Consider the following 14600-nt stretch of genomic DNA (forward strand, 5'->3'; position numbering starts at 1 on the left):
GTGAGGCTGGCTTGAAATTTAATATGTGATGTGGGGGACCCCAGGCTGAAAGATGCAAAGGAGTGGTTGGCAACATTAGTACATCTGACTGGTACATGTTGGTAGCCAAGGCAACAGGACCAAAGGGATGCACATAGCTTTACAGTAACCAGCACATACATGCACACACCCCATCCCAAATAACCCTTGCCTGAAACTATGCTCCTACCAGCATCAGGCAACTGTTGTTAAAAGCCCATGGTTGTTAAGCCAAATAGTAGCCAAGTCTGTGTCATGGAGCAGTTCACTAAAAGTCCTCAAAATTATTCTCATACTGTCACATCCATTTTAACTGCACAGCCCTTATTGCATAAAAAGCGCCTTGCATATAGGCTGTAGCCCTCTTCAGCTACTCAGAAAACTTGTTAGAGCTCCAACTGGGCAGGGAGAGCAGATGCCAGCCTTGGCTCCAATGGACAGTGGACTTGTTCCTCCTCTTTCAACTTACATGGGTTGAGGGTGAAGGTTTGCAGGGAGATTCTAGGCATGTTCAGTTGCATGTAGTTATAATCCTTCCGTCTGGTTTGCACAGGGCTCTCAACTAAGTGGGTGATTCTAATAGAGTTCAACTAAATGCAATTAGCATCTCCCTGTAGATCTTCATGCTCAACCTGTCAAGTTTGGGAGAGGCGAGGCAAGGTCAATGGCCAATGGGATGCTGGAGTTGGGGCTGGTGTCCATGCATCTAAGCCAGTTGGAAGCCTCTCACATTTCTTTGAATGCACGAGGAGGGCTAGATTCATTTCTGTATTTTGCATAGCCCCTAGTACAATGCTGGCGTTCAATAATCAAATAAAAAATTCCAAAACCCATGTCCTCCTGCACTGCTGGTTAAGCCAAACAAGCAGATAACTAGTAACATAATCTTAACCAACTAGCAATAGTAACTAAGTCAAAGAAATACAGGGCATTTTATTAAAACAAGGTCCATTACATATTATTAAAACAAGAGTTATTACATACTTATATACCAGTTCTAGTGGTGCAAATGGCTTTACAATCCAATTAGAATTGATTCTTAGCTCTGCTAAGATGATTTCTCCAAAGGAAACATACACCATCTGCATGTACAAATTGCAGCATAGCCGGAACTAAGCTATTTCCTTACTTATAGCAGTTATATACAACCCTTTATAGAAAACAGATTCCAGGGCACTGTGCAATGACATAGATAATCAATTAATTAAAACCTAATGCAAAACAATTAAACACTAGCATTAGCAAACATAATAAAAGACAGCCGCTAAAACCACCATGCAGGCTGAGGGATTATACAAATTAAAATTCCTGGGTAAATAACAAAGTCTTAACCATCTTGGCTGTGAGTCCTGGAAGACCTTACAGGCTTTTTTCAACCTGGCCTGGGAGGGCAGAGCCCTGACTGACTCCAGCTACAAAAGCTGAGGCTACTGAAGAGGCCAGAGACCATCTTGGTTGTCTCTTAGTGCAGACCCAGGTTATCGAGCCTGAGCTTCCCCAACCACCAGCCGCCATGAACCACCACTGACAAGACTGGCAGCAACAGCAGCAGATGTGTTCTATGTTTATGATAATATTTTAATCTCTTGTTAATTGTGCTGTTTTAAATGTGCATTTTATACCTGACTTCCTTTAGTAAGGTTTTCCTTTGAAATCATTTTTTTTATTTCTATTTATGCATTTTCAATATTTCAATATATACAAATGTTTCAAAAAAATTTTTTGTTAACTTTGCTAAGTTAAACGTGCATTCTGTAGCTGACCTCCTTCATAATGTTTTATTGTGAATTCTTTAACATAATATTTTAGTTTCTTGTTAATTATGTTGCTTTGATGTATACTTTGTATTTGATTTTCTCCAGGAACATTTTATTCTGGATTGTTTTACTTGATATTCTAATGTGTTGTAAACCACTTTGATATTTGTTTTCTTAAAAACAGAATGATATTAAATTAATAGAAATGAATGAATAATAATAATTAACCTGGCTATAAGGAAGTCCCAGAAGTCTTCCTGAAACTTTGCAAGGTTTGCCTTCTGGCCACAAAGCAACATGCAAACCAGACCATTACTAACTATTTAGACAGTTATTGAGATCCCACATCTACATTCTAGTTGCTTAAAAATAAGCTTAAACAATCAAACATAAAAACTGATAACAAACAAAAACTCAGAAGAACAGCTAGATTTGTAACAGCATAAAAACTAAAAACAGACGGCTTGAAAAGATCTCCAATGCCAGGGCATTTTGAAAGAAAAGAATTCAAGTGGAACTGAAAGGCAACAGACTTGGCAACTTTCTGGCAAGAAAATTGTGTAGCACAACCAAAAAGACCCCCCATCTCTAGTCACCATCCACCTTACCTGTGATGTTAATATTTGGGGAGGTTCGTGAGATAGAAGGTTGTCCTATATTCTTAGCTTGCCCTGAGCATGTTTTCCAACAGATATAAAACATATTCAAATAATGGATTTCCAATGCAGTAGCCATAGAATAAATGTTTATTTAAATTATTTATAATCGGCCCTTCGTTGTTCCCAGTGTGAGGAACATTAAAATTCAATAAAACAAGAGTGTAAACTACTTGAGGAGGTAAAGCAGGGATGGGGGAACCTGTGAGCTTCCAGATGTAGTGGGACTACAACTCTCATCATCCCTGACCATGCTGGCTGGGGCTGATGGGGGCTGGAGTACAACAGCATACATATAGAAGGCCACAGGTTTCTCATCTTAGGTGTAAAACAGTAAATTCTCAATGAATAAAGCAGGTTATCAGGTGGCAAAACAGTCTTGTGGTAATTCTTAAATGACCAAAGTGCCAAAAAACCGATACTTTCAGGTGCAAGTATAAAGGCACAGGGAAAGAGGAGAGTTTGACTATTTGTGCTCCCTATGACACCTCCCATGTAGTGGCCAACGCAAGCTTGAATAGAAAAGTCTTTAAATATTTCAGAAAGATGCCCATCCTCAGGCTTTGATGATTCCCCGTTCTTGCCATTGGGAGTTTTTCGTGCTAAACAGAATGGCCACGTTATAATCAAGCATAAAGATTGCAACTGAACACAGGGTAAGACCTCATCCCTTTGGTGCATGCTACTCACCATTATTACTGTTGTCATCAACTAAAATAATCTCTTTGAGCAAATGAGCAGGAGTCCTGTCAATAGCAGAATGAATGGAACGCAGAATCACTGAGAGAGCTTCATTCACAAATATGAAAACAATGCTGACCTCAGGAAGACTGTCTGGAAATGTGAGATTCTTGCACCTTTGAAACAAAGAAAAAGAATGCACTGTCAATTTCTCAAATGAAATGCAGAAGCCATAAGTTCATCCCTTCTGGTTGATACAGTCCTTGGTCATGGCCTTTATTTTCCATTATTTGCATTAGCTAGGGATTACATGGCATTTCTGAAGTCTTGTTGCAAATTTGCTACCTAGAAAAATTCAGTTCAACGTATGGAGAGACAGCTATCCACCGAATTTCTTGAGTGAGCATATTCTTTGACATTTGATAGAGGGACACAGGAATGGTCTTAGATATGTTGAATAATCAAGGATATTTCATATGAACAGGAGAAAATTGTTTCCATGAACAGGTATACTCTGTGAATGAATTTTTGAAGTATTCATTTCCCACATTTCCCTATAATACCAAATACACATACTTTAATTCAGATTCCATAAATTTATCCATTTTAGTGTCACAGTTTATCTCACCCTTACCATGTTAGAATTATGGCTAATTTTAATTATTGGTTTTTAAAGCTTAAGTTGATTAATTGTTGATAGAAGAGAGTTAAAGGTTACTTCTGGAAATTACTTTGAAGTTGATGAGTTACCATAACAGGGATGACAAAAGAAGAATAGAAGAGTTTGGATTTGATATCCGGCATTATCACTACCCGAAGGAGTCTCAAAGCGGCTAACATTCTCCTTTCCCTTCCTCCCCCACAACAAACACTCTGTGAGGTGAGTGGGGCTGAGAGACTTCAGAGAAGTGTGACTAACCCAAGGTCACCCAGCAGCTGCATGTGGAGGAGCGGGGACGCGAACCCGGTTCTCCAGATTACAAATCTACTGCTCTTAACCACTATACCACACTGGCTCTTTTATAAATGAGTGACAGTTGATGGATTATGTGCCACGGACTGCCTGGTGGGTTATGTGGACCCCCTGGGATCTGTGGACCACCAATTAGCAGCCACTAATCTAGAAAGTAATTGTCAGTGAAGATCAAGTGAGAAAGTGTTTCAAAGTGGGAGAAGGTATCAAGGGTCAAGTGCAGATCATCTGAAGTGAAAGCATGTTCACTTTAAACAAAGTTCATTTTTCCGACTTAGCCATAATACAAGACCAACATATATTTTAAGCATCACCGATTCCCCCCCCCCGCCTTACTGAAGGCATTTGTTCATATGTAATATCAAAGACAGCATGTTGATCACCCATACTTTATTTGACATCACCAAAATAAGGACCTGAATAACAGGTCTGTACATGCAAAGCTTCCATAATAATGTTGGTCATTTGTTCATATCAGTATCTAAAACAAAACATAGCCCATGTCTAGTGGTCAAGCTAGGTTAGAATTAATAAAAGAATGCGGAACTGAAGTATGTGTTGTCATAGTCACCAGAAAACTACATACAGCACAGGTAAAAGTATGCTACAAATGTTCTTTTTCAAGCACAGCAGGCAGTAAATGGAAAGGGGCTTGGTAATTCTCTCAGAAAGCATTTCTAAGTAGACAACATTTGCTGAGGGTGGTCACAAAGGAGGACCATTGCAGTTTTCTCCCCTTATAATGGAAGTTTAGTAAACAGCGTGGAGCTCACTTAAGATAATGAAGAATCATTCTTCCATATTATTTATCCTTGGTAATCTGCTTTCAAATGTATTTCCATCACAAATAAATTGAATTATGCATTGCATTTATTTAGAAATCTGCCTCTCCACACAGAAGCCTCCAAAGGAGTTCAGGACATGATCAAACTATTATAAATCCAGTAATTCAATTGTGTCATGTTCCCCAGGGAAATGTCCCTTCTGAGACACAGAAACAAGGGGTCCACTTGTTCCTGGATATGGTTTTGGAACTGCAGATGCTACCCAAACAGTGTGTGTTGTGAAAGAAGTCTGCATACCTTCAACCTTGCTTCTCTTCTTCTTTTGACAGCCAAAAGCTCAAAGGAGTGGGGCAGTGGGGTTAGAAGAAAATCAGAGGAGGACTCACACTTCTCACCTCCTGTCATATCTATACAACTCCTATCAGCTGGGACTTGATACTGATTTCTTGGCATCTGCACCTGACTGCTGTCCCCTGTACCGTTGGTCTTGCACCTTCAGAGCAGCTAGTCAATCCTGACTTGGAGGTGGATTCAGAGCTGCCATTAGACACAAACTACTTGTAGAGAGCATGCCGTCCCAACTAAAGCTGATGTTTGGACATGTGAGGCCACTTCAAGTGGAGAAATGACAATGCCAGCACAAGGACACCCTCCTACCTCCGGGTATATTTGTAGAGGCAAGTGTGCTCCATAGCAAGCAGGACTTTCAGAGGAATAACTAGATACAATTTTGAAAGGCGATTTCATCAGCTTGTTTTCTATAAAACATAGTGTTAGAGCTCAATACATTTTTAAAAGGAGGAAGAAGGGTACAGCCAAGAATTGCAAGGCAAAACTAAGTAAGTCATTCTTGCAAATTAGCAATTGCGTTGATTGCTTTTAAAAAGTAATATGATTTCTACTGAGTTTGCTGATGACAATGTAGTGTACACACACTCAGAGGATAACCTCCAAACCATCCTAAATATCTTTGCAGAAGCTTATGAAAAGCTTGGCCTATCACTCAACATCCAAAAAACCAAAGTGTTGCACCAACAAGTACAAAATAACTCCTCTGCAGCACCACAAATCCAACTCAACGGTGTAACATTAGAAAATGTTGATCACTTCTTCTACCTAGGCACTGATGCCGAAATCCAGCATGCCTTAGCTCTGCGAGGGCAGCTTTCTCCCGATTGAAGTGCGGAGTGTTTGAGGACCAGGACATTCGCAGGGAAACCAAAATGCTTGTTTACAAAGCTATTGTACTACCAACCTTACTATATGCTTGTGAAACATGGACCACTTATAAACGCCATCTCCAACTCCTTGAAAGATTCCATCAATAGTGTCTCCGAAAAATTTTACACATCACTTGGGAAGACAGGCAAACTAATATCAGTGAACTGGAAGAAACAAAGATCACCAGTGTTGAAGCAATGATTCTTCAACATCAACTTCGCTGGACTGGTCATGTTGTGCAGATGTCTGATCATTGTCTTCCAAAGCAACTACTCTATTCCGAACTTAAAAATGGAAACCGTAATCCTGGTGGTCAACAAAAGAAGTTTAAAGACTGTCTCAAGGCAAATCTAAAAAAATGTGATATACACACTGACAACTGGGAAACACTGGCCTGCGACAGTTCTAATTGGAGAACAGCCTTTGCCAAAGGTGTCATGGGCTTTGAAGACACTCAAACTCAGGATGCAAGGGAGAAACATGCTAAGAGGAAGGCATGCTTGGCAAATCCACACCGTGATCAACTCCCGCCTGGAAACCAATGTCCCCACTGTGGAAGGACGTGTGGATCCAGAATTGGCTTCCACAGTCACTTACGGACTCATTGTTAAAACCATTTTATGGAAGACAATCTTACTCAGCTACGAGTGATCGCCAAAGAAGAGGAAGAAAAAGTAAACAGAACTGAGGCAAGGGTGCTACCGGGGCTGGGAAGAGATGCTCTGTGCACTGGAAGAAAAGCTCTCATTAACACAAATGGGAGCTTTTATTCCAACCCAAAAAGAATGTGTGGGGACCATGATCCAAACTGGAGCCTTAGCAAGGGACAGAAGAGTTAAGGCCCCCTTTTCCCAAGGGCCAAATATAGATTGGGTTCCTCTCCCCTGCTATTTACCTTTATAAAAGGTATTTGTGCTTTACTAAAAGATGCTTCTTAGAAATTTCTTATAAAGTTTCTTAGAAAGAAGGTGGTTCTTCTAAATGTTTATAAATTGCTAGATAGCTCTTGCTATCTGCTGATTCTTTAATACATCTTTCTTTATAATTCTGATTTAGCTAATAATGTATGGATAACTTCAGTAGTTTTAACATAACACACTTTTTAAAGTGTGTTTTCTGTTTTATCATGTCATCAATACATACTGTTACAGTCATACATAGGATAGTAAGAAAGAGAAATAACATAAATATAAGACATCTATATATGAATATAACTTATTTCTCCAATTTATTTGACTCTTATAAACCTTAACTTTTACTCCCACTGTTTCCCTGGTTTCCTATCTGCTATCTTTTCAGCTATGTTTTCTTACTCTACTAAGTTGTTTTCATTACCTTACAGTATCCTACCTTGTAACCTCTACTGCTGAGTATTTTTGGTCAGCAGATAACAATTATTTTCTTGTTATAATATTTTTCCATATAATCTATATATAATGTCCAGTCCTCTTTTAAATTATTAGCATCTTTATTTCTTAATCTATTTGTCATGCTGCCAAATTCTTTATATTCTAATATCTTAAGGTGTCATTCTTCTCATGGGTATTTGGAAAATGTTCTTCTAAACATTTTTTAAAGTTCGTTATACACTGTCCCCCAAAATTCTTTTATTCTACAAGACCACCATGAATGGTAAAATGTGCTGGCTGTTTCTTTGCACTTCCAACTTAGGTCACTTTTTGCTCTAAACATTTTGGCTAGTTTACTTGGTGTCAAACACCACCTATGGATCCTTTTTAAGTTTCTCTTTTAACGCATAATTAGCAGTGAATTTTAAATTTGTTTTCCACAATTGTTCCCACAAATTCAAATCAATATTATGACGCACTTATAAGATAGGCAGACACATATAATATAGACGGAGATATAGAGTTATATTTTTTAAAAAATATTCATGCAATTGCTAATTACATGAATTCCAACTGATTTGGCCCTCAATTATATGTTGCATTGACGTGTGCATATTTACTTGAGAGGCTGGGAATAAGTCCCATGGAACGCAGACATTCCTTTGGCCAACATATTAATTACAGTCTGGAACCAGAAGTAAAGTACTGATAGCCATCAAAACACAGAGAGCCCAGCAATCGATTGCAGCTCTATGTTTCAAATCTTTATGATAGAATGCCTCCATTATATTGGTGGCAAAGTACAGTGAGTTAACAAGCTGGTGAAATTACCTGAGTACTAGGGATTAGGTGTCACTGGATATATGACTTCTTCATATCTACAGGTTTTTTTTAGTTGAGCTCTGAAGGAACTATCAGCATTACATTACAATAACTTAAACTGGGGATAAATTACTGTGATTTAAATACTTCCTTCTATAACAGTTCAACATGGTGCAAAAACTGTCAATGCTATTCAATGAAGCCCATAGGAGAGCAACTACTGCTGTGTAAATACTCCCTTTATTAATGTTTAATTCTCTGCAAAGAGCTTAAAGTTGCATGAATATTATATTGTCAATTTGTTTAATTTTAATATTTGTATACTCGTGAAAAACATTCCATGAATCAGATAAGATAACCAGATCACATATAGCTTAATAACTAATAGAAATGGCGAAGGAATTAAATTCAGTTTGCATTTAAAGGTGAATTTAACTAATTGACACTTTCCAAAACAACATGAGAACCAAAACACAAGACATCCTTGGAAATTTGCACTTATTTGAATTTTCCAATGCAACTTCTCCAATCAAGCAACGCTTACAAATGCATGTATTAGAAAGCATGCATTAAAATGAATATATTCATTAAAATAACATACAAAAATGCATTCTATTGGGAGAAATCACTTGCAAAAACGTGTACATTAGTTAAAACTGCATACAAGTGTGTTTATTGGGGGAAATTTGCATTAAAATGCTGATGAATTTTGAGGGTGAGCTTTTTTTTAAAAAAAAATTAAAATTGCTGCAGAAACATGGAGGAAAAAGAGAAAATGAGAGAATCAAAATTAACTGACCTTTTTATCCCTAGTAACTAAGGAGCAGGAATTTAATTTGACTCAATGTGTCAATATAGGCATATAAAAAGCAATATTTGTAAGTATAATGTTCAGATTATTAAAACGACCACATTATTCTAAAAGGAGAAAAAATAGAAAGCATCAAACAAGTGCAGGCTGGTTCCTAAGATAAAAGGTCAGAGTAATAATGAGTTCTTGGCCATTTAAAACTTCTGCAGTATAGATTTAATTATAGCTTGCTGATTTCTTATTGTCTTTAATAAAGTAGAACCTAGAAGAAGAAACATTAAACCATCAAAATTAATTTTTGTCACTTAAATGTTAACATTCTTCCTTGAAGGTTGAGAACAAGAATGTTCTCAGTGTGAAGAAATTATATGATCAAAGAAATTGGGAGTTTACAGCCTCAATAAACTCAGTTTTATTGATCTATATGAAGGAGAGAAGAACTTATTGAAAGTTCATGTGGGGAAAATATTGACCTTTCATGAGTGTGTAGGCAGGCACCCTCCATAATTCTAAAGTAGGTAATATTATGTTTGGGTGTGGATATACATACAAGTCTTCGTTTTGGGACCAAACACTCACCTGTCACCCGTTTCATCTCCGCGTCCCCACCCTCACACAAGCTTTATTATCCAGTTTGTTAACTGACAATAAATCACAGTGGCCTGATTTCAACAATCAAATCCCCTCTTAATAAGCCAAGATATGAGTGTTTTATGCACACATACAGAATCTTTACTTCTCCCTTTGCATGAGATGTGATTAAACCAGAAGTCTCTACCTGATTGTTGTTTCCTGTTTTCGTTAAACTGAGAAACTCTGGTACCAGCTTAGCAGCAAGCCAGGATATTAAATCATGCTTTCAAATACTGAAACTATTATTAACTAGAAACTTCCCAACTTTATTGTTCACATCATGCAGGGAGGAGCCAGGGAATTCATGTATGAGCAAATCTCACATGCTTAAGTCAAGATATGGTCATCTAAATTCTGCATCTCTGTGTGTGTGTTCATTATAAAATGAAGATACGATGCTTCAGAAGGGTAAATCATTCATTATTCTTAAAATGCACCTTGGGCTTTCTAGACAGCTAGATTTTCTAAAAAAACATGCGGGCAAGATTGTAGCTAATATGTGTGATATACAGTGCAAAAAGAAAGAAACCCAACAAACAAATAATCATACATCTTATTCTTTCCAAACATCCCACTCCATGCTCTAACTGTGGCCATTTTCTTAAAAAGCAAGACTCATAATGCCCATAGCTACTAGCTTAAGTAGATGCCATAGTCTAGTTTAGATGTAACAGCAAACTATAGTTTGTTGCTGCATCTGAGCTCAACCAAACGGCAATTTGCCCAAACCACTTTGTGAACAAGCCACTTTATCAAACCAGAATCTGATAGGACACAGCAAAAAAAAAACCCTCTATTTGTTCCTATAAACAAACGGAAGATTGATAACTCCTCCCCTCACATGCAAAGGGAATAACTCCTCCCCTCACATACAAAGGAACAAAAAAACCAGCCCCTTGTGTGCAGCCACCATTTATGTCACAGATCTCCATCTAGTTGGAAATATATTAACAGAAGCCTACTTCTGTACATACAAGACTCTTACGTGTATTTGGGAAAGTTGATCTTAATAATCTAATAAACACATTTGTCCAATGTTTAAGTGGAAGAAGCGTACATTGCCGCAATATAATTTTTAATGTGACATGTGCTATAAACTACTTATCTTGGAATGAAAAGTGTGAGGGGGAAACAAATGAAACTACATATAAATTCATAATTAAGGATAACTGAGGTTTTACTTACGGTAAATAGAAACCAACAACTGTGGAGTGTGTGAAGTAAAATCCATTTTGGGGGGGGGGGGAGAGAAATACTGTGTGTAAGAATAGGTATACTTGTCTACTGAAGACAGTTTAATCCTCCACTAAACTGGATTATGTCCATTTTATAATGCATTTTTAGAAAGATATAAGAAGCTCAAAATTTGAGAGAAGATGGACAAAGGTAATATCTGATATATGCTGTAAGGAACTGGGAGCATGTAGCTTTGACAGAATATTATGAGCAAACATGACAGCAGCTTAAAATATTTGAAAGGATGCTGTAAAGTAGGAGGAGAATGATGTAGCAGGGTCATTGTAAGATGGACAGAAAGAAATAAGTCGTGGAGAAGCAAGTTATGGTTGAATATACAAAAAATGCTTCCTTCTAAGTAAAATGGGTGATAATAAAATATGATACCCAGGGTAGTTGTACAATTTCCTTCCCCTTTCTTTTTTAAAAAGGAAATTGGACAGGCTTTGGTTTGAAATAGTTTAAGTGAAGACAATTTGTCTATAGATGAAGGTAGAACTAGAAACTCTTCTATGCTTTCCCCCTAATTTTATGGTTCTCTGGTTTCTGAAACCTTGTTATTGGAAAGACTACAGGCCAGCTTACATAAAACATTTTTCGTCCACCCTAATAAACTCATTTTCTATCTACAATCTACTATTGAAGTTACAGGAGCACTCTTTGACTTGAGGGGGGAGAGGAGGAACACAAATCCCTAAGCTGTTTGTCTATGATAGCCAAAGAAACAGATAATATTTGCATAAGTATGTCTGGCAGATTACAACTTCATAGGTGGCCTTTTATCCCTCACTGTTAAGAAAAAGAGTAGCAGAAACTCTCCAAAAGAAAGGGAAGGGGCTAATGATAGCTACAGTATTCCAAGGGCTTATTATCTCTTTGCTAGCTTTGTCTATACCTAACTGAAAATATCAATAAGTACAAATACATACATACATACATACATACATATACTGCATAGTTCTTGTTTGCATATCATTCTTTTTTCAGATTATAGGAGAGAGTTTCTTTAGAGTAGGTACTCAATCAAATTTCTTTATCAATCAAATTTCTATATTCTTCCTCATTTTGATATTAGTTTTTAAAACACTAGAACAGAACAGAGCTAAAACCCTTGTCACTCTCTTATATGTTGCTTCTACCTTCAACATTTGCCTCACTTTCTGTGAAACACCAGTCTACAAATAATCCAGTTTTTTCAAACATATGTTGTCTTAAAGGTAAAGGTAAAGGTACCCCTGCCTGTACGGGCCAGTCGTGTCTGACTCTAGGGTTGTGCGCCCATCTCACTTAAGAGGCCGGGGGCCAGCGCTGTCCGGAGACACTTCCGGGTCACGTGGCCAGCGTGACGAAGCTGCTCTGGCAAGCCGGCACCAGTGCAGCACACGGAAACGCCGTTTACCTTCCCATTATAAAGCGGTACCTATTTATCTACTTGCACTTGGGGGTGCTTTTGAACTGCTAAGTGGGCAGAAGCTGGGGCCGAAAGACGGGAGCTCACCCCGCTGCGGGGATTCGAACCGCCAACCATGCGATCGGCAAGCCCTAGGCGCTGAGGTTTTACCCACAGCGCCACCCGCGTCCCTCTTATGTTGCCTTAGTGAGACAATATTTTTAAGCAATAAATATTGACACCCACAATCAAAATGCTTCTGATCAAATAACAGCCATTTGAAAATAGGCAAAATTATTTTTTAAATGCCATGTTGACACACAGATACACAAGTGGACTGAAGCAGCATGGACTGATTTTAATGGGCTGTTGTTTTAAAAAGATATCTTGTTTAATATTGTTATTCAGTGCAGACATTTTGGTAGGCCAATGGTTCATAATAAAAATGCTATGATATGGGGACTTGCGTGTAGGTGTAGAAGCTTGTTAGCACCAGAACTGCATTCCTTCATGGGGAACCTTCTGTGGACCACATGACAGTCTTGGAAATGACCACAGCCACAGCCACAGCCCATTCATATACATCTACGCAACCCCCTTAACCCCTTGCCATGCAGGAATCTTTTGCCCAACGTGGGGCTCAAACCTACAACACAGAATTTATACCCACCCATATATCTTTGTATCCTAGGCTGCATTTGTGATTTTTAAGATAATATTTTAGTTTCCTGTTAATTATGTTGCTTTGAATGTATACTTTACATGTGACTTTATTCAGTCATATTTTATTCTGGTTTGTTTTATTTGATGTTTTAATGCTTTGTAAACCGCTTTGATTTTTTCCTTTAAAATATAAAGTGGTATGGAAATGAAATTATTATTATTACTATTATTATTATTAATTGCAGAGCATAAATGAGTCTGTTTTTTATATAAAGATCATTTGTTTAAAACAAAACAAAGTTCTCTGAAGGCCGTGTGTTCTGCCTTCCACAGTGGTGGAGTATACACACACACATCCATTTTTCTAACAGACACCCCCTCCCCCCCCCATTTTTTTAAATCTATAACACATATTTACATGAGAGATTAGATATTAAACTACTGGTGCACTACAAGTGTGGGATTCTTAGCAAACAGAAAGGCCATAGAGCAAATTTTGCTTCATTTGCAAGATGAAGAGCCAGAGCTCAGCAGCAGAGCATCTCCAGGAAAGGGTGAGAAGGAGCCTTACTTAAAACATCCTGGAAAACCTTTGCCAGTCAGTGTGGACAATGGTGAGCACTATGGACCAATGGTCTGATTTGGTATATGGTAGCTTCCTATGTTCCTATTCATTTAAATACATACATATCACATATGTTGGCTTGTTGGGTGCAGTTTGGATTTTCTGAGCAAGGATAAAAGTCAGAGCCTCCTGGATACTATTCTAGCCAACAGGTACTTATAGCAAGCCCAAGAGGAGCAGAGAACTATTTTAGTTTGCCTTGCCGAAGAGCTTTCATTCAATATTGCATTGCGTTTCCAATGCAAAGGTAATCATAGCTGAGAACCATGTTTCTGCAGCTTTTTGATGGCGCCTTTATTCAATGCATCCTCTCCCTGGGAATTTACCATATACTCTGCTCACTCTTTTCCATTCCCATCACCCATTCCCCCTGTTTTCCATTAGTAGAGAATGTTATCTCTGCTTCACAGGCAACTGTGGGGAACCAGACCAGGGGCGGTGGGCAGTCTGCATCTAGCTGGAGTGAAAGAATAATTGTGCATCTAGTCCAATGTAGATTCTGGGTTGTTCTTATTAAACTAACAGTTAGCCACATTTTCTTCAGGATGAAGACTAGATGATTTGCCATTTTTTACACAATGTGCTCCTTATATGGAGCTGCAATACTTGAAATAGTACACAGTCAAGCTGACATCCCAGTTCATAAACAGAAATAGACTGGCATTTCTTCAAGATATTGTCAAGTGTACTGAAGCTCAGGCACTGTCAACAGTTTGCCTTACTCACTGAGTGTAGCACAGTACTAGATAACAGATTGGAGTGACACAGGTCGGGCAGTAAACAGTTTGTCAAAGGCATCCTTGAACCATAAAAGTAGACTGAGAAACACAGGGGGAGAAAGAGCTGTGTCTATACAATGACTATCTCTCATTGTAGATCTGCATGAAATAAGAGAGATAGTTCATCTCAAGCAGCTCTTGCGAACAATACATTGTGGGTCTATATCGCATAGGCCAGCAGAAGGGGGAACATGTATAGAA

At 38.2% G+C, this 14600-nt stretch overlaps 1 protein-coding gene across 1 annotated transcript in view; it reads right to left on the bottom strand.

Annotated features, from left to right (window-relative positions):
- Positions 1 to 14600, bottom strand: part of GALNT18 (polypeptide N-acetylgalactosaminyltransferase 18) — a 261779-nt gene that overhangs the window by 107973 nt on the left and 139206 nt on the right. Inside the window, exon 3 of the mRNA XM_083419760.1 lies at positions 3122 to 3288. Within this exon, the coding sequence (XP_083275886.1) occupies positions 3122 to 3288 (167 nt within the window). The remainder of the gene's footprint in view (positions 1 to 3121; positions 3289 to 14600) is intronic.

Source organism: Podarcis tiliguerta (assembly GCF_965153285.1).
Source record: "Podarcis tiliguerta genome assembly, chromosome: 1".
Lineage (NCBI taxonomy): Eukaryota > Metazoa > Chordata > Lepidosauria > Squamata > Lacertidae > Podarcis > Podarcis tiliguerta.